At 41.2% G+C, this 20,162-nt stretch overlaps 1 protein-coding gene across 1 annotated transcript in view; it reads left to right on the top strand.

Annotated features, from left to right (window-relative positions):
• PIG-O (phosphatidylinositol glycan anchor biosynthesis class O) overlaps positions 1-20,162 on the top strand; it is a 174,252-nt gene that overhangs the window by 107,763 nt on the left and 46,327 nt on the right. The window contains exon 6 of the mRNA XM_080283570.1: positions 16,506-16,620. Coding sequence (XP_080139696.1) covers positions 16,506-16,620 — 115 coding nt within the window. The remainder of the gene's footprint in view (positions 1-16,505; positions 16,621-20,162) is intronic.

Raw genomic sequence — 20,162 nt, 5'->3', positions numbered from 1 at the left:
TGCATTACCAAATAAGCCCACATTTGGTAATGAAAAATACCAAATGGCAACCCTGACAGGGGAGGGGGGAGGGGGAGGGGGAAGGGGGGAAGAAGGAAGGGGTGAAGGGGCCGTGATGTAAACCAGCTGTTTGGTGCTGTGCGGCAATTTCAAGTTATGGGTGGGAAAAAATTAGGATTTTTTTTTTTTTTTTTTTTTTTTTTTTTTTTGGATTCCGAAGGTCCAGGCCCACAATGTCCGGTAAGTGGAGTGTCCAGAAAGTGGGCGTCCGGAAAGTACGGGGAATGAAAGACTGACTAAGAGAGTGTATGTAGGTGAGGTGGAGGGAGGGAGAGGGAGGGGTAGACTGAGGATGAGGTGGAGGGATGGAGAGGGAGTGTATGTAGGTGAGGTGGAGGGAGGGAGAGGGAGGGGTAGACTGAGGATGAGGTGGAGGGATGGAGAGGGAGGGGTAGACTGAGGATGAGGTGGAGGGATGGAGTTGACAGGTATATGAGGGAGGGGGGGGTGAGTTGGGGGGAGGGTAGTCAAATGGTGGGTGACAGAGCGACTTGGAGGCGTTTTGTCTGCGTACACCCTTTGCGGGATTAGGACGTTGGGCTATAGATAGATAGATAGATAGATATATATATAGTATATATATACAGGTCTACCTCGCTATCTGATTGGGTTACGTTCCTGAATAGGGAATCGTAAATCGAGCACTCGTATACTGAACTTAAGATTTAATGGGAAAAATAGGGATGCGTTCCTAGACTCATATTTATGTGCCCTTAAACTATACTGTACCATATATTTTATAGATAAAAGATGTTTTACCAGTATGTGCTGTACTTATGTGTCACACAAACTCATCCCGGCATTGTAAACATTCTTTCCTTACTCCCTCTTCACCCAAAACACCAAACAATCGACGGAAGGTTTGAAAAGGGAGGCTATAAATAAAAGATGTTATATATGCTCTAATGATAACAATCCCAAAGCAATGAAAAACACACATCCAACTTAGAATTTGAAACATTTTCATGTCACACAAACTCGTCCAGGCATCGTAAACACTCGTTCCTCACTCCCTCTTCACCCAAAACACTAAACAATTTCACTCCCTCTTCACCCAAAACACTAAACAATTTCACTCCCTCTTCACCCAAAACACTAAACAATCAATGGAAGGTTTGACAAGGGAGGCTATAAATAAAAGATGTTTTATGAGCTCTGCTTTAATGATAACAATCACAAAGCAATGAAAAACACACATCCAATTTAGTATTTGAAATATTTTTATAAATACTGACTTATAAAACTTACGTGTCACACTCTCTCCTCACTCCCTCTTCACCCAAAACACTAAACAATCGACAGAAGGTTTGACAAGCTCATTTCACCAGCCTTCTTAACATTCGCAGCATTCTTAATCACTGTTGATACTGTAGACTCGGCCAGACCAAGGGCGTGAGCAATGGAGTTTACCGCTTCGCCTCCCTCATGATGCCTAATGATGTTGAGCTTGGACTCCAAATTTAAGCTCTTCCTGGATCTTGTAGGCTTGAGATCAGAGGCACTAGAGTTTGCAGACTGCTTGGAATACATCACGGAACTTGTACTTGAGGTTAGGCGAGAAATAATAGTGAAAATCACGTCGCTAATGCACAGGAATACAAAGCTAGTGAATCAAACGGGAGCACGGGAAAGACTAGGCTGAGCCAGGGTTGCCAGATTTTTGTGACCAGAAGTAGCGGTAACAGGCCTCAAAATTAGTGAATTTCGGTATAAAGTAGCCCAACATAATTATGTGCAGTATATATACATATCTATCAATATATCAATCTACAGTATCTCTCTCTGTCTCTCTCTCTCCACAAATATATACATACAGATGCAAATATTTTAACTGTGCACAGCGTACCAGTTGAATGCTGCTCCATTAATGCTCTTGTAAGGTTGTTCGAAGTGATGTAAGCCTAAAGTTAATTAACAGAACTCCTTACTTACTGCATTAACTAAATTTACTTCTCTTGTCTTTAAATTATGTCATTTCTTTTACATTTGCGGAACTAAGCTGTTTTCTTCTTCACAAAACATAACTCTTACTGTTGGACTTAGTCATTTTTTCAACTTAACAAAAGTATTTTAGAAACTAAAGGAAAGTGTTTTCTTGCACCTCATTATATTTACATATTTAAATAATTATTCAGTAAGTCTGCACGACCACATCTTCGCAGCTGAAGATTATCAAGGTCTGCTTCTGCATCCACGAGTCGTGGATGAAGAAAAGACGACTGACTGGGGTGGTAATCTCATACGTTCAGTTCAAATTAAATAGCCGTTCAGGGATTAATGCAAGAGTGCGAGAAATTTAAAAAGGGATGATATGATAAATTATAATTCATTATCTTTTTGTGTCTTCAAAAGGTAATTATATTAGGCTGTATTTTAAATGATACATAATCACTAATCAACTTTTGACTTTCGTCTCATTAGTAGCCCAAGTTAGCCCAACTTACTTTTAGTGTAGCTCAAAAAGTCGCAAGTAGCTGAATTCAAAATTCAGTAGTGCAGGGTTTCCAAGAGTAGCCCAATTCGCTACTTGTAGCCCAAACTGGCTTTGATGGGTGGCTGCACCATCATCCTTGGCGCGGTGATCGCAATTCCAGACAAATGCCTATTGACTTGCGCTGAGGAACGCTGGACTGACCGCGCTCGTGCAGTTGTGAGTGTGAGCCAGAGCAATCATTTAGAAAGCCAAGGGTACTAAAGAAGATTGATTGTATATGTGAAATATCGTATACAGAGTGCATCGGATAGCGAGGGATTACTGTATATATATATATATACTGTATATATATATTGGCTCATTCGGTAGAGAGGTGGCCTGCAGTCCTACCAGGCCCAGGTTCAAATCCCCACTGGGGAAGGGAACATTTTAAGGATTTGAATTTCTTAAAAAGCAGACTTTACTGATCTACCAGAAGACCCGTTGACATGTCGTAAAAATACCCCCACTAATACCAATACACCAGTCCTGTATGAGACAGCCGTAGCATGTATTCAGTATGGATGGTGGGTGTTTGCACCGAAGTGGTGGCATGTGGAGAGGTGTACAGTAGGATCTCACCAATAACGACTTTGACAATAACGTTTTCGGCAATAACGGTAAGTTAGAACAGATACCCAGTTTGAATTCACTTGGATAACATTTATTTCATGAATGCCAAGTTGTTATACTGCAAATATGTCCATAATAAGATGAGGAATGAAATAGACAAACAAGATGAGATGAAGGAAATTGCCAAAAATGTAAGCAGTAGTGAGGAGGAGATGGAGAATCCTCCCCTCACCACCTCCCCTGGGTCACCCGTTGTTGTCCCCTCCACCTCCACTGCCCTACCTGACTCACAATCTGCTTCCCCTTCCACCTCCACAGCCCCATGTGACTCACCTGGTCCACCTGCCATACCTGCAACCCTCAACATAATGACTTTCTGCAATCTGGACGAAATATAACTTTCAACAGGCCATAAATTTCTTTATCAGTGCCTGGAATAGTACAACATTGGCAACCATTAAACATGCCTGGTCGGCACTCCTGCCACAACTCAAGTCTGCTGAGACAGAGAGAGAGCAGCTATCATAATTAATGACTAATGATTGGAATTGTAAATCAGATTTCAAGAAAATACCAGAAACATTGTCACGATCGAGTGAATGCCCGTCATCAGTCACTCATCACTCACTCTCTTTCACAAAGCTAGCCAGCCGAGGAAGAACAACAGAGAAGGGTTGAGTAGATGATGACATTGAGGACATTGGGGACTTTCCTGAAGATTCTAACTTTATGGGGTTTGATGAAATGTTGATGGAAGTGGGTGACCCTGGCATGAGAGGCAGGAATGTGGACGAGGCCAGTGAGGGGTCAGGGGGTACACTGCAGTAGCGTCCATGCGCAAGTCTTGAACAGTCATCATACCAAACACCTCATGACTCCTTTAAGGTGAGTTTTATATTACTCTTGATGATTTTATAACTAATCTTATTATGTCAGCTAAAAAAAGTAGTGATAGGAGGGCTCCAGATGGGAAAAGTGGATAAAAGTCCTGGAGTGGCGGCACCAATAAACCCATCATACACGTATTTTATTGTCACGCAAGTAACGTTTTTGCTAATAACGGCGTTTTTCTGGCACCAAGCAAATGTTATTGGTGAGATCCTTCTGTATGGTATGTAGGAGGACTACTGGGCCTTGAGAGGAGGCTGTGAAGCCTATGTGCAGAGTCAGACACAATAAGAACAAAAAAAATAGTATATATATATATATATACACACACACCTAGGTCCCAGTTAGCGCATGATCAAAAATAGTTCAATTCCGAAATAGTGCGAGTTGTCTCTAATATCGACAATGTCTCAAATTAACAGTGCTAATGAAGCCACCACAACATAAGATATGATTATTGCAGCATGTGTCGAGGATGCATTACAGGAGGTGAGACAAGAGAGGTTAGAGCTCTCCATAATGCGGATCAGCCATATCTTGGCTACCGTAGATGCCTTAACCCTTTGGCTGCAGTGACCATGACAACAACTCTACTGAATGTGCTCAGTATGAAGAAATAGGAAAAATATGGTGTGTTTTCATCTTGTGTTTTGTCCCACTTATCGTTAATCTTGAGAGGTAATATTTTTGTCAGACAAACTTCAATCTTTCTACTATCGTTTGCAACATATTGCATGTTCTCCAAACCTGGAGAATGATTTGAGAGAATACAAGATGTGTTTTGACAGTCTGATGCAGGAAAGAGCCCAGTGAGGCAGAAACTTCCACTAAATCACAAGATTTTTTCCGTACAAACTAGGGTTACTGCCACATTATTTCATCACAATACAGTAATTACAATAATAATGATAATAAAAAAAAAAAACACTTCTAGCCAGTCTGGTATGGGTTTATTACGATATTCCAGTGTTTATGCTAGACTTTAGTGAAAGAGTAGTGATAAGAGGAAAATCATTACAAAATTTATAAAACTTCATAAATGCCTTTCATTACCACTTACTTTTATCAAACTTACTGATATAATGTCATGAGTCATTTCATGGCATAGCTGCATAGTTTGCAACCGAAAAAATGTTTGCCTGCTAATGTGCTTAGCATATGACTTCTTTGATTTTAGCAAAAATATCTCTAAATCATTTGTATTTTATCACAGTAATTCACAGTATAATATAAAATAACACTTTCTGCCACGCTAGTATGATTTTAGTGCAATGTGGGTGCGTATTACTTCATATTATTTACGAAAGAGAGAGAGGAGGGGGAGCAGCAAACCGGTTTAGTCCAGCTCATCCAGGGTGTGTACATGTGTGCGTGTGTGTACGTATACTATTATTTAGTACTCTGGTAATTATCAGTGTTTAAAAGTTTAATCCCTAAAGTTGGAGTCACTCATCCACCAAATGAATTTTCCCCCATAAGTTATGTGTTTCAATTAATGTAATATCAAATAGCTCGTGCTCGCATATCCACCATATAGGTGCGTTAATTGGGACCAAGGTATATATATATATATATATATATATATATATACGGTGAAATCTCACATTTGGCGAGTAATAATTGCAAAAAAAAAAAAAAAAAAAAAAAAAAATTGAAATTCGCCAAATCTAAACTGAATAACTAATAGGGAAAAAAATAAATTGGCTCTGGGCATGCATGACTGGACTGATTTTCCACCTATATTACAGCATTATAGGGTGTAAATCATGTGATAAACTTACATAACATGATTCGGCTTAAGTTTATTTTAGCCAAGAAACAATACAAAACAAAAAACTTACATAAGAAAAGAAAACAACGGGCTTTGGTACAGTATGGTGCGTGGATGTCTTAGTTAGCATCTGAAGACTCACTCCCTGTAGCTTCTGTTGTCTCTTCCTCCTGTGGATCTTCATCTGAGCCAAATCCTTCAAAATCGAAGTCATCTGGAATGCTTGCAGTGTCTATGTTGTCATCAACTGGGCCAGGATCATTGGAGAGGGAAGCATCAACTGGTGCAGTATCTTCACTCTGTCGTCGGCCCAGGTAACGAGTGATGAGCGCTTGTTGTTTTTCATTTATTTTCTTATTGTATTCCTTCAAGAAGAAAGATGATATTTTTTCATTTTCAGTACAAGCTGAAGACGATCAGTCTAACTGGCTACAACAGTCTCTATTTCTTCTTGGAGACGGGAACAGTCACTCAATATTTGAGAGAGTTTCATCAGTGTCAGTTGCTTGGGAGTCTGCATGAGTTTATCTTCCTGTTTGTTGTCTTCTGCTTCATCATCATCATCATCATCATCATCATCATCATCCAGCATTTCTTCAATGTTCTGTTCAGTGTTTTCGGATATCATCTCACCCAACTGTTCTTCATTAACTTCATTAAATCCTGGAACACTTCTTGCTGCTTCTACCGCTTCTTTCATGAGCTGTTCCTTCCGCTGACGCTGTGTCTGTGTGTTTATGTCATTGTCGGCACCATCCGTGATGAAGTGAAGGAGAAGTGGTGCCCACCTGTGCTTAATGGTAGCATTATTAATTTTATGCCAGGCATCTACCATAAAGTTGACAGCCCGTCGGATATCAAAACATTTCCAGAACATTTTGACGGTAACTATCTCCCTTGGCATGTTGAAAGGTATGGCCTTATCTGGTGATGAAGCTGATGTGGATACAACTTTTGTGACTTTTGGCAAATCCGTCGCTGTGTGTGAAGTTCCAGTGTGTAGTGTTGAGGCTGCAGGAATTTCTTCATCACTTTCTTGCAGTATTTCAGCAACCTCCTCTTGACTGTTTTCTGTCGTATTTTTATCATGGACAGCTTTGTAAAAAAGAAGTTTGACATTTGCAATGATCTCTTAGTCTAAGGGCTGAATTTTAGATGTCGTGTTTGGGGGAAGAAAGCACACTTTAACACTGGGATGTCTGTCATCCAAAATCTTGGCATGTCCTGGGACCTTGTCCAAAAACAGGACCACTTTAAAGGCAAGATTGAGCTGTTTACACTTTTCATGAGTTGCAGGGACAAAATGATTGTCAACCACTCAGTAGAAATGTTCATTGTCATATATCCTTTTGCGTTAGCATATCACACTACATTTAACTTGTTCATGTCGTAGTTCTTGTAAGCACTTGGTTTCTTGGACCTATAAATCACTACTGGTTTCATCATGTGGGAACCTGTGGCATTGGTTGCAAGCAAGAGAGTAAGTCTGTCCTTGCTCATTTGTACATCTCTTGCTTGTTTTTATTGTTTCCAATGTAGGTAGATTTTGGAGACTTTTTCCAAAACAAACTTGTTTCATCTGCATTATACATTTGATGCAGGCTGTATCCCCCTTCTTTAATAATTTCTTCCGATATGCTTGGATAAGACACAGCTGCCTCGTAATCAACGGAAGCTAATTCACCTTGATACTTAGCAAATCTAATGTCACATCGTTTCTTGAACTTTGCCAGCCAACCCTCGGATGCTGTGAAGACTGAGGGATTTTGGACTGCTTTTCTTCTGCATACAGTCTGGTAGAAAATACGTGCCTGTTCACGAATATGAGGCCCATCAACACTGCCTTGTTCCTTCTTGCATCTGTTAACCCACTTCACCAAAAAATATTCAGTTATTGCAAGTAGTCGGCGCTTGTCTGTACCCGAGTGAAGGATGACCGCATATGCACTGGTATTGTCTGTAAACTATCTCTTTGCCACTGCTATGGACTTCTTCACCTCTTCTTTTTTTTTTTTAATGGCTTTTATGGTGCTCTTGACAGTCTCTTTCACAATTTCACACTTTTTCTGGCCCTGATGTAACATCTTGATAACTTTCTCTTTGTCCTGCAAAGTGTACTTTTTGAATTTCTTTCCAAATCTGTCCTCACATTTTGGCCCTTTCTTCACATCCGGACGATTAGGTAACTTCCACGGTCACCCATTCCACCTTTCTGTGTTTCATCAGCCATATGTGTTCTCAAGTCCTCAGCAAAGGTAGGAATCACAGTAAAACAAACAAAATGCTGCACACGTGATGGTGGTTGGCAGAGAAGTGTACCGCATGTGATGGTGGCTGGCAAAGAAGTGTGAAGAGGTTCGAGAAGACGAGATACGAATTTCACAATACAAACTAAATTTTGATGAAATTAATTCAGATTACTAAAAAAAAAGCTGTTGAAATTAAGTGGCATAAACCTATAGAATACAGTTACAGTATATTTTTATTATAAACAACTCGCCAAATGTGAGATTTCTGTCGCCAAATTAGAGTGTTGTGTACAATCCCATCCCATCGCCAAAAACGAATTCGCCAAATAAAAACTTGCCAAATCTGAGAGTTCACTGTGTGTATATATATATATATATATATATATATATATATATATATATATATATATATACTGTATATATATATATATATATATATATATATATATATATATATATATATACGAAGGGTGATCAGAAAGTAATGACAGTTCGTGCTATAACATGAAAACCTTGAATGATGGAAGGTAGGGGAGCAAGGAGAGTGCAGAGTTGCCTGTCCTTACGAGTTTGAACTTGTCGCCGTATGCCTGACTTTTCTTGTTTTATTGTTGTGAGTGAATGCTTCACTCTTGTTTTTGCTCTCTGGCCAGAAACATGGATTACTCGAAAGAAGGCTGCAGGTTCTACATTTTTACGAGGTGGAAACTGGGAAAGAAAGCAACAGAGATTTGAGGGGAATTATTACAAGTTTATCCAGACACTACTCCTTCCCTGGAAACTGTTTCCCACTGGATTCGTGCTTTCACGGCAGGAAAAACTGAATTGAAAGATGAACAACGCTCTGGACGCCCCCGGACATCCGTGACCGAAGCAACAACTGTCCGTGCACGGTCCATCATTGACGAGGATCCAACTGTAACTCTTAGGTTCTTAGCCTTGGAGCTTGATATCAGTTATGGGAGTGCATATGACATCGTGCATGAACAATTACACCTGAGGAAGAAGTGTTGTCGATGGATACCCCATTTGTTGACTGATGAGCAAAACGCTGAACGAGTGAGGATTTGTTGTGTCAGGCTTGCTGAATTTGAACCAAATGGTCCAAAACGGTTCTCAGATGTTGCTACTGGAGATGAGTGTTGGATTTCATTCTTCACAACCCGTGACAAGCAGTCAAACATGGTGTGGTTGGGCGATGAAGACCCTCGACCTCAGATTTTGAAGGAAGGATTTCGCAGCCGGAAGCGCCTTTTCACCATCTTTTTCAATTCTCAAGGACCAATATGCGTGGATGTGATGCCTGAAAAGTCCACTATCACAGCCCAATACTACACAGACCAGGTCCTTCCACAAGTATTTGGAACACAAGGCCAACACCGCACCAACCCGCCGTTGGTCTCGCCTTTTGCTGCACCACGACAATGCTGCACCCCACAAAGCTGGCCTCACTATGCAGTACCTGGAACAACAAGGTATAACTCTTCTCCCCCACCCACCCTAATCCCCTGACCTGGCTCCCTGTGACTTTTGGTTGTTTCCAAAAATTAAATCTGCCATCGCTGGGAAGCAATTTCATCGCATCCAAGACTTGGCACGGACCGTCAATTCAGAACTCCGAAGTATACCGTCGTCAGAGTACCACGCTTGCTTCATGAAGTGGAGAAAGAGAATGGAACGCTGCATAGAGGTTGGAGGGGAGTACTTTGAAGGAATGTGAGTCATAGTTTGATAGTTCTTCATGCTAATAAAAGTTTATGGACTCACTGTCATTTCTTTCTAATCACCCCTCGTGTATATATATATATATATATATATATATATATATATATACTGTATATATATATATATATATATATATATATATATATTGTGTATATATATATATATATATATATATATATACTGTGTATATATATATATATATATATATATATATATATATACACAGTATATATATATATATATATATATATATATATATATATATATATATATATATATATATATATATATATATATATATATATATATATATATATATATATATATATATATATATATATATATATATATATATACAGTATATATATATATATATATATATATATATATATATATACAGTGTATATATATATATATATATATATATATATATATATATATATATATATATATATATATATATATATATATATATATATATGTATATTATATATATATATATATATATATATAAATATATATATATATATATATATATATATCTATATACAGTAAATCTTTCACAAATCAAACTTTTAGAAGACGGAATCTTCGGTAAGCCCTACTCAGGCCAAGACCACACATGTAAGTAGGCCGAGATGCGGAGGTAGGGGGACAAAGGTGGCGCCAGGTGCACACGTGGCCACCTGTCTGCTGCTTGCTTGATTTCACTGGCTTTGAAGTCTCAGATTATCTTGAAGTTACTATGCAAAAAGTCAGTGAGAAGAATATTAATGATGATGTCATCCACTGGCTTGAAATGGATGCAGATGATCCTGGGTATCATCACCAAACAGAAGAAGAAATTGTTGAGTCTGTGGCAGGGAAGAAAGATGAAGATGATGATGGTGATGACGACGAGGAATAGAGCAATGATGCTGGACGCAAGAATCCATACAAATTATCCCAAGTTCGTGAAGCAGTGGATGTTGTCATATCTTGGCTGTATTATGTTGATGCTGCAGAAGCACAATATTTGTATACGCATGTAAGGGACTTGTGAGGCTTGGTTATTCATCGCCAGTATTCTCAGCAGAAGCAGGTGAAGATTCATGACTTCTTTAAGCCTATGCCAAGGCGTCGGCCTATCCCTCCTCCTGATTCCAGCAGTGATTCTGCTTCTAAAGCTCTTCAGATAGCCAGCACTTCAAGTAATGTTGGCACAGACACCGAATAGTGTCTGTGTGTTTGTTTATGAAAACTGTAATTTGACTAAATGGAAAAAAAAGAAAAGAAAAAAAAAAAATGTGCATGTGACTTAGCGTTAAGTTGTCATGATTAAAGTTCACTATTATTATTAGCAAGTGTTACACTGCAGTCTATTATAGTGATTACATTTAAGTTTAATTCTTAATGTTCAGTGAAATAAATACTGGGTACTGTTTAGAATGTTGCATTAAATTGTGAACTCCACCACCTCCACCACCTCCGTCTCCAAAACAAGCTGCTGACAGGTCTGTCTACCTCTGATGAAAGGTAAATTAGGTGCACTGATTTTTTTTTTTTTTTTTTTTTTGTCTATCTTTATTCAAGTCAAAAGTGAGAACAGTGGAAATGAGTTATTTAAGAGGAGCCTGTGGAGTCACATGGAGAGACAGGCTGACAAATTAGGATATAAAGGAGCGTTGTGGTGTGGATGTGGATGTGATAGGAAGCGTTATGAGGAATACACTGAGGTGGTTTGGCCATGTGGAGAGGATGGAGGGTGAAAGACTGACGAAGAGAGTGTATGTGAGTGAGGTGGAGGGGGGAAGAGGGAGGGGGAGGCTGAGGATGAGATGGAGGGATAGGGTGGAGAGGTATATGAGAGGGGTGTGTGAGTTGGGAGCAGGGCAGTGAAATGGCAGGGGACAGGGCGACGTGGAGGCAATTTGTTTGTGGCCACCCCAAACGAGATTGAGGCGTCTGGCAATAGTTAGATAGATAGATTTATTCATTTATACGCTGTATATGCTCCTTTACTTTAGTGTTGAAGAGACATGTAATAAGTATTGTCTTTGCAATTTGGGGGGTGAAAATCCTTCTCCAACACAAGCTGCCGACAAGTCTGTACTGTACTGCCTCTGTGCATGATTTTCTACCAATTAAAGGTACTGAATTTTTTTTTTGTCATAACTTATTTATTTATATATGCTCCTTTAATGTAGTGTTGAAAGGACAGGTAATAGGTGTTGTCTTAGGAATTTTGGGGGGTGAAAATTCGGTAATTCGAACCAGGGTAGATTCCAATATAGTTTGACTTGTGAAGGGTTTAGTGTATATATATACAGTAATCACTCTAATATCCGGACGCCCAATATCCGAACATCCCTACTATCCGGACATAAGAATGTTTCATACTGTACTTTTTTCCATACTATACTTACCTCATTTCACTCTTTAATGTCTTTTATTGGTGTGAATAGGGTGTTAGGAGCTATGCATGTGCAGTAGGAAGGTGTTTTTCTGAGTTAGGCTAGGTTAGGGTCCGTAAGTACCAGTCCAGGAGCCAGTCACCAGAATGTTTATTATTGTATGAACCTACTTCTAAACCCTCATTTTATGTTTCTTTTGCATTTATTTCAGTCATTTATGTGCCTTATTGGTGTGATTTGGGTCTTAAATAGGTGCTATGCATGTCCAGAGGGAGTTGTATAGGTGTTTCTCTGAGTTAGGGTCCGTAAGTACAAGTCCATAAGCTGGGGCCCAATATCCGGACCTACCTATGGCTCTATTATGTCGGATATTGGAGTGATTACTGTATATATATATATATATATATATATATAGATAGATAGATATAGATATAGATATATATATACATAACAAGTGGGTTGGTGGAGGGTTAGTGCCCCTCCCCGTAAAACAAATAACTCAAAGACAAATGGCCACCCCTTACGGGATTATGGCATCTGGCAGTAGATAGATAGATAGATACACACACACACACACACACACACACACACACACACACACACACACACACACACACACACACACACACACACACACACACACACACACACACACACACACACACACACACACTCATATTAAATGTCAGGACCAATTTGCCTAGCCCTGGGCTGCTATGCTCCTCGTGGGGTGATATAGAATTGGATGATGGATGGATATACAGTATATATATACATAGATGCCACGATATATGATATCCCTATATGCAATACCTTGGCTGAGCGATGGGGGTACAAATTGCACCAGGCCCTGATACCCTATGGGCGAACCCCGGTTTAATGATGGGCCCTCCAATGTCGCAACCCCAGGCAACAGGCTGAAATTTTGAATTGCGCGTGTTCCCACGGCCAGCTGAGCCCGCCCGCCTCCCAGGATGTGCAGAAACACACATGCAGGCCTCATAGCCTTCACTTACCTCATGCTCACCCATGTTGCTCTTCTCGCACCGGCCAACTCAAAGTGAGGATCTCCTTTATGCTTACCCTCCATGCATCGTGTTGCACCACCAACATTACGCAAGTTGCTATTGTAGTGCATCGTAACTGTGTTCGAGCAGTGCCGTGAGTAGAGCAGTATACTATTCGTGTGTGGAGTGCAATACTGTGTGATTTTGGGCCCAAATAAGTGTGATAATGTCTGGTAAGGGTGCTGCACGTGGTGGGGCTAGTGGTGGTGCTAGTGGAGGCCCTAGTCGTGGTGGCAGGCAGTCTGCTAATGGCGGTGCCAGTGATGTTCCCGCGAAGTGTGTACATAAGACTGTGTCACTGGAGGTGAAATTAGACATCCTTAAGTGGCACGACAAATGCGAAGGTGTGTTTTCTATTGCCTCGGCTCTCCACCTGGCCCAGTCGACTGTCTCCACGTTCATAAAGAAGAAGGAGGCCATTAAAGCTGCTGCTTGGGAGGTTGCGACCTTATCTGCCTCCCGTATCACCCGCCAGTGAGAGCCTGCGATGCAGGAGCTGGAGTGAATGCTGCGCACATGGGTGGAAGATCAGAACCGGTGCAAGGCATCCATGAACCAGGCTATCATGTGCATTAAGGCTCTCTCGCTGTGGGAAGAGCTAAAGGTCAGGCATGAGCATGATGAAAGTGAGACCTTTAAAGCTAGCCATGAGTGGTTTGACTGGTTTAAAAGGCGAGCAAATCTCCACCACGTGAAGATGTACAGTGAGGTGGTGAGTGCAGATATGGTGGCGGCCTCCCGTATCACCCGCCAGTGAGAGCCTGCGATGCAGGAGCTGGAGTGAATGCTGCGCACATGGGTGGAAGATCAGAACCGGTGCAAGGCATCCATGAACCAGGCTATCATGTGCATTAAGGCTCTCTCGCTGTGGGAAGAGCTAAAGGTCAGGCATGAGCATGATGAAAGTGAGACCTTTAAAGCTAGCCATGAGTGGTTTGACTGGTTTAAAAGGCGAGCAAATCTCCACCACGTGAAGATGTACAGTGAGGTGGTGAGTGCAGATATGGTGGCGGCAGCAGCGTTTCCTGATGAGCTGAAACACATCATCATGGAGGGTGGCTATAGTGCGAAGCAGGTCTTAAGTTTTGACGAGACTGGGCTCTTTTGGAAGAGAATGTCCTCCAAGACATATCTTGCAATGGAAGAAAGGTCTACACCAGGATTCAAGGCCTAAAAGGACCGGCTGACACTGCTGCTGAGTGACAACACCAAGGGCCACCTCAAGTTTAAGCTGTTCCTAGTCAACCACTCCGAGAACCCGATGGCTGTGGTGGGGTATGTTAAGGAGAACCTTGGGGTTATCTGGAAGTTGAACAAGAAGGCATGGTTGACTTCAGATATCTGTTCGTCCTATTTCCACTCGTATCTCTCTTGTGTGCTGAAGAGGTATGTGTCTCATGAAAACTTGGCAAACAGATTTCTCTTGGTGGTGGATAACACACCTAGTCACTCATCCGCAATGAAGGAATGGGCCAGCAATATTGAGGTGGTGTTCCTATCCCCAACACCACATCTTTGTTGCAGCCAATGAACCAGGGGATGATCACTGCCTTTAAGGCCTACTACCTTTGCCGCACAATGAAGCAGTTGGTAAGGGTCTGCAACAGTGACGACAGGACAACAGTGCAGCAGTTGTGGAGGGGGTATAACATACGCCACACCCTTGAGAATGTAACTGCTGCATGAAATGAGGTTAGCCAGGCGACGATGAACGGTCTGTGGCGGAAGCTGTGGCCAGAGTGTGTTCACTCCTTCACTGGCTTCCTCGAGGGCATGCAACATCCTCCTGTTCCTCCTGTCAAGCGTGTGCAGCAGAACATTGTTGAGTTGTTGCGTGAGGTGGGCTTCGGGGAGGTGGACGAGGATGACGTGGAGGAGGTTCTCGAGAGCCATGGGGAGGAGCTCAGCAACGAGGAGCTCCTCAGTATGGAGATCCAGTGGGCGCACAAGGAGGCAGGGGAGGAGGCGGTTGTGCCAGAGGTCTGAGCTCTCAGGATCAGATCCTAAAGGAGATGCTGACAAAGGTGGATGAAATTATAGACCTAATGAAAACACATGACCCCCTCCCAGGACGAAGCAGGGACACAGCTAATTGGCTCGAGGAGGGTATGAAAGTCTACAGGACGATGCTGGAGGAGAAGAAGCGGGCGGCCAGTCAGACAACGATCACAGTCTTCTTTAAGCAGGAGCCCACCATGCCAGCAAGTTGCACAGGATCCCCCCAGCCCTCGACGAGCAGAGCATCTCCCCAGCCATCAACCAGCAGAGCATCTCCCCAATTTTCTATCAGCAGAGAAACACCGAGGGACACCTCCTGCCAAGGACGTGCTCGGCCTGTTGTGCTGGACCTAACTTCCAGCCAATACAAAGGCACTCTGCCACTCCATCACTGTCTTCCTCATCCCGGCCTCCATCTCCCACACCACTTTGGCCACTGTCTGTCTCCCTTGCCATGATGAGAGCCACTACAGCTGACTCCATCGCTACCTCATCATTCATTGCAGCGGTCTTCCTCGCCACCTTACCAGACATCACAGCTGTCTCCCTCACCACTTCCTCTATCATCGCATCGCACTCCATTGCCACCCCCAGAGCCATCACATCACACCTCATTGTCACCACCTGAGCCAGCGCATCACACCCCATCACCTCCACCTGAGTCATCGCATTGCACTCCATCGCCTCTGCCTGAGTCATCGCATTGCACTCCATCACCACCCCCTGGAGATAGGGTTTGAGGACTTTTAGGAGGAGGAGGAGTGAGTGTTGGGGAGCACCATATGTCCCTTAACCTCCGGGGGGATAACAAGAATAATGACCAGGACTGGACATGGACTTACAAGAAGTAAGTGATGAGAGGTGTTTGATATTTTCTAACCTAATCCTTATGATTTTCAGGCTTTATTTGTTGCTTTCAGTGAGTTATTTACAGGTTTTAGGCTTGGGTTAGCTTTCTTGACAGCTGTTGGGCTAATAAGATTGCCTTTAAACCTGTTTTTGGGCTCATCTGGGTGGGTTTTGGACTTGGTTTGGGGGGAAACCCAAGGCTGGTAAATGGTCCACACTGAAATACAGTACAGTACATGTTAAAAGTACCCCGATATACGATACCCCACCTAACGATAGGGCTTTACCTAACCAATTAGACTGTTAAACCAGGGTATGCCTGTATATGTATTTAAGTACTGTACAGTACACCATTTTCACTAGCTTTTTGAAAAAAATATTGTATGTAAGACAGTCAGTGGATATTTGCATTAATAAGTAAGATTTACAGTAATTATATATAAATTTTTCTATTTACAGATTTGAAGGTGATGAGACAAGGCATGGAGAGTTTACCTTAGTGGAGAAGCCAGATCAGACCAGAAGTTCCCTCCTGTCACTCTCTCTTTCGTACATTCTACTACATGCTGCCAAGGTTGGAATGGTATTCTTGTTTTTTCTTGTTTCCAGAAAAGATAGAAAATAGCAATAGTATTATACTGTATTAAGTTTTTAACCTCATCATTATGATAATGTACTGTACTTTTATTTTATGCTTGCTACCTTCAGTTTCATTCAGTGTAGGAAGAGAAATCAGGTTGTAAATGGTTTTGTGGATTATAGTATCCAGCTCCAGCACTATATTTTGTGTCTCAAAACATAATACAAGTATAATTATATAATTAGCAAGAATGAACTAAAAATACAGTACTTCAGAGTGAAGAGGGTAATGCTACTCTACTTAAAGGTCACCACAAATATTACAAGAGTATTGCCATTTCTACATGTTTAATGGTGGTAGGTGGTGGTGACCATCATCCACTCACTGGATGTTGTACTGCCAACTTCTTCCTTCACTCTTGTTCTTATTTTGTTTGTGTCTGCCCCCTTCTCTTCCTGTTTCTTCCATCCTGCCTGTCACTTTTTATTCTTTTTTTCTTTTCTGTTAAGGTTGCTCTACACTGCACTACAAGCCTAAAGATTCCCTGTAACCCAGGAAACAATTTGCAGTACTGGGTAGTAACCATATAACCAAATAATGGGGTGATGTGGATCCCACAATGGTGCCCCTGTTAACTGGGTATAGTGACACGGATGTGGCCTCCATCCAGGAACCAAACCTCCATGCTCTTCCCCACACGGGTGCTGTGCGCTGCAAGGAAACGTTGGTTCAGTGCATTGGATGACCCTGGAAGGGCAGTTGCTTGCCTGTGATAGCTGGTTCTGCACAGCCAGACAGGCTGTAGTCACTCAACAACAGCATGTGTTTGGATCCTACAGATTCTCATTCATACAGTTGGATTAAATACTGTATTTTTCTGTCCCATATGTACCCATACTTATTTTTAAATGCATCCATATATTCTGATTATGCTCTTAATGAATACAGTAGTTGAAATGATTAAGTGTGGCACTTGATATTCTCTGTGTGACATTAGTCTCCATAAATGATGTAGCTGCAGTCAGAATCCCCAGCCAGTCATATACAGGGAGCCCTCATTATAATATGAAAGATGCATTCCAAAATATCACAACTTTTTCCATACATCAAGTACAGTACTATATATGGAGAGAAGAGTGGCAGATCAGTTTTATAGGTAGCATTGGAAGTTTTAATAAGTATTGTTTCAGTCACTTATTGTGAACGAAAACCAAAAAATACAGAAAAGGGTGACTTAGAATGAGGACTTTTATATTTCTCTCTATCATTATCCTTAGAAGATGCTGGTACCTGCTATCTGCTTGCTTAGCATGCCCTTTTATTATGACAAGGTTGCATTTGAAAAATCCATTGCATAATGATTTATTGTATATTGAGTAATTTATAACATGGGTTCAGTATAAGTATATTTTTGACCGAGGGGATTACTCACCCAACAGAGTCCAAAAACAATATTCCAACTCACCTAAGTTTAGTTGTTTCACTTCACTGCACATACCTATCTTCATGAACTCCAATATTGCATTATTGTTTCATCACTGACACTAACACACCTGATAGTGACTGAGTTCAAAAACCATCTTGGAACAAACAAGTTGCTCTACTTTTGGGAGTCATTTATCATATAAGCAAAAAGTGATCATACTTCAACCAGTGAGACTTTGTCCAGGAACTTGATGATCATTTAAGCAAAAATTATGTCATATACAGTGCAGTCTTGAATATCTGAATGTCTGTCAGAAGCATCCAAAATTTGAATATCATGATTTATGAAGTTGGCTTTTCATTTCCCCCAAATCATCTCTGAATGACTGCAGAAACAGCACATAAAATTGACAGCCACACTAATCTGGTACCATTTTATCTTAAAACATTATTCCAATTTCACCATAATTATGACTTTTAAAAAGTTTCAACGTTGCTTCTGGTTAGTACTTGGATGGGTGACCGCCTGGGAACACCAGATGCTGTTGGCATTGGCATCCCTACGTGTCAAGTGGGGTTGGTTGGTGGATTAGTGCCCCTCCCTGTAAAACAATTAACTCTAAGCCCTTGTCCACCCCGTTTGGGATACATGGCGTCTGGCAATGAATGAATGAAAAAAAAAAAAAAAAAAAAAGTTTCACAGATTAATGCTGTGAAAAAGTATGCAAGATAATAATCCAACTGTAAGTATGTAGTGTGTGCACATGTTATGAGACAAGTGTATTTACCTATTTGTATTTACCTATTTGCAGTATACAGGAATTGAGCAATGCTCGTGTTGTCCAGTCTCCATATCCACATTTATCTACACATGAATGTTTTTCTCCTGCACCACCTTTTCGTCTAAGTCGTTCTAAATACTTATGTATTTGCCTAATATACCTAATTGTGATATACACGAAATGTGCCATGCTTGTGGGTTTCCGTAGCTGTTTCTCAGTAAATCAAATTTAGCTTTAAACTCGTTTAAGTTTTTAGACTGGATGATCTCTTTGTCCAGGCTATTCCATAAGTCTATACTTCTGTAAGGAAAGCTATATTTCATGATATCCTTCAAGCAGCTTGACTTTTTCAATTTCAGTCCATGTCCTCTTGTTGCTTTCTTATCCCATAAAAACAGATCTTCTTTGTCAATTTTATCTACTCCCACCATGGTCCTGAACACGGCAATCATGTCTCCCCTCTTTCTCCTTTCCTCTAACGAAGGCAAATCCAGCTTTTCCAGCCTCTCTCTGTATGACAGATCTGCCAGACTGGGCACCATCTTGGTTGCTGTTCTTTGTATTTTCTTAATCTTGTTTATATCTTTCTTTTTGTGTGGGGACCACACTACCGCTGCATGTTCTAACCTGGGGCGGATCATGGCCGATATCAGTTTTTTCATCATCTCCTCATCCATATAATGAAATGTTACTCTTATGTTAGTCAAGAGTTTATAAGTCTCTCCAACTATCTTGTTAATGTGCTTTTCTGGTGACAAACTATCTTGGACCAGCACTCCCAAATCTTTCTCTTCTTCCCTTTTTGTGATTAATTCATTACCCAACAAATAACTCAGTTATGGCCTCCTGGTACTTTTACCCATTTCCAATATTTTACATTTCTTTACATTAAATTTCATTCCCCACGTCCGGCTCCAATCATGTATCCTATCCAGATCCTCCTGCAGCATTTTACAATCCTCCTCAACCTCTACCTTCCTCAAGATCTTTACATCATCAGCAAACAGACTTGGATAACTGTTCACTCCATCTACCATATCATTTACGTAAATCAGGAACATTACCGGTGCCAACACCGAGCCTTGAGGGACTCCAGTTGTTACTTCCCTCCATCCAGACATCCTATCCTTTATTACTGTCCTCATTTGTCTGTCTCTCAGAAAGTCTCTCATCCATTCCAGAAGTTTCCCCTTCAATCCTCCTATATAGTCTAGTTTCCACATTAGTCTCTTATGAGGTACCTTGTCAAAGGCCTTCTCTAAGTCTAAGTACACACAATCCACCCAACCATCTCTCTCCTGTACCACGTCAATCGCTCTTGAGTAAAAG

This window comes from Coenobita brevimanus, chromosome 98, assembly GCF_032717465.1.
Source record: "Coenobita brevimanus isolate Jiangsu-jjx chromosome 98, ASM3271746v2, whole genome shotgun sequence".
Taxonomy (NCBI): Eukaryota; Metazoa; Arthropoda; class Malacostraca; order Decapoda; family Coenobitidae; genus Coenobita; species Coenobita brevimanus.
Note: the sequence above shows the minus strand (reverse complement) of the source record. Positions and strands in the feature narration are given on the sequence as shown.